This window comes from Rhinoraja longicauda, chromosome 38 (assembly GCF_053455715.1).
Source record: "Rhinoraja longicauda isolate Sanriku21f chromosome 38, sRhiLon1.1, whole genome shotgun sequence".
In the NCBI taxonomy this organism is placed as follows: domain Eukaryota; kingdom Metazoa; phylum Chordata; class Chondrichthyes; order Rajiformes; family Arhynchobatidae; genus Rhinoraja; species Rhinoraja longicauda.
Window position 1 is genome coordinate 10,224,871 of NC_135990.1, and position 1,313 is coordinate 10,226,183.

The following is a 1,313-nucleotide window of genomic DNA, read 5'->3' on the forward strand; positions in this document are numbered from 1 at the left end:
AAACGATCAGAGATCGTCAGTGGCCCCGGGAATGACTCAACCCAACACCTCCACATCGACCCACACCCACACACACTCACGCACACACTCTCACACACACACGCTCTCTCACACACACTCTCTCACACACACTCACGCACACACTCTCACACACACACGCTCTCTCACACACGCTCTCACACACACACTCTCACACACACACACGCGCACACAATTGTCCCTAGTGGGTGTAGGATAGTGTTAATGTGCAGGGATCACTGGTCACTGTGATCGCACTGTGTCTCTAAACTAAACTATTAGTTCCTGACCCATGACCCCATCGGCCCCTGACCCATGACTCCATTGGTCCCTGACCCATGACCCCATCGGCCCCTGACCCATGACCCCATCAGCCTCTGACCCATGACTCCAGCCCCCCGTTTGTCGCGGTGTGATTCGGCGAGCACCACCGCGGTTGCACCTGTAGGATACGAACCACCTCCATCTCCACGACCCCATCCCTCCATGCCCCCCGTGCGTTGCGTTGCGGCGCGGCGCGGCGTGTCCGGTGTGGTTCGCCACGCGCCGTTGCGGTTATACTTACAGGATGTGAACCATCTCCTGGTGCAGCTCCTGCAGGGCGTCGAGTAGGCCGGGCAGCTCCTGTGTGTAGTATTGCTGGTGGTGGACCTCAGCCGCACGCACTGCCAGCACATACTGGTTGTGCAGGAGGTGCAATTTCATGGTGGCCTTCACGTACTTGTCCTTCATTTTGTCCCGCTCCTTGTCTGGGTTTGGAAGAGACATTCGGTGCCATCAGACCCTGCTGTGGCCGGCGGGAAGCTCAGAATAGATCCCACCACACGACACCCCACCCCGTCCCTCAACCCATCCTCCTAGATTCCTCAATCCAATGGTGTCAGCACTCAATACTCCAATTTTAGGGTGGGCACAAGATGCTGGAATAACTCAGCGGGTCAGGCAGCATCTCGGGTAGAGAAGGAATGGGTGACGTTTCGTGTTGAGACCCGAAGAGGCTCGACCCGAAACGTCACCCATTCCTGAAGGTTCTCGACCCGAAACGTCACCCATTCCTGAAGGGTCTTGACCCAAAAAGTTACCCATTCCTGAAGGTTCTCGACCCGAAACGTCACCCATTCCTGAAGGTTCTCGACCGGAAACGTCACCCATTCCTGAAGGGTCTTGACCCAAAAAGTTACCCATTCCTGAAGGTTCTTGACCCGAAACGTCACCCATTCCTGAAGTGTCTCGACCCGAAACGTCACCCATTCCTGAAGGGTCTCGACCCGAAACGTCATCCATTCCTTCTCTCC

General features: G+C 56.2%; 1 protein-coding gene across 1 annotated transcript in view; it reads right to left on the reverse strand.

The window, feature by feature from the left end:
• Window positions 1-763, reverse strand: part of LOC144610821 (tyrosine-protein kinase Fes/Fps-like) — a 23,718-nt gene extending 22,955 nt beyond the window's left edge. The window contains 1 exon segment of the mRNA XM_078429746.1: window positions 584-763. Within this exon segment, the coding sequence (XP_078285872.1) occupies window positions 584-750 (167 nt within the window). The 5' untranslated portion in view covers window positions 751-763.
• Window positions 764-1,313: the final 550 nt, after the last annotated feature.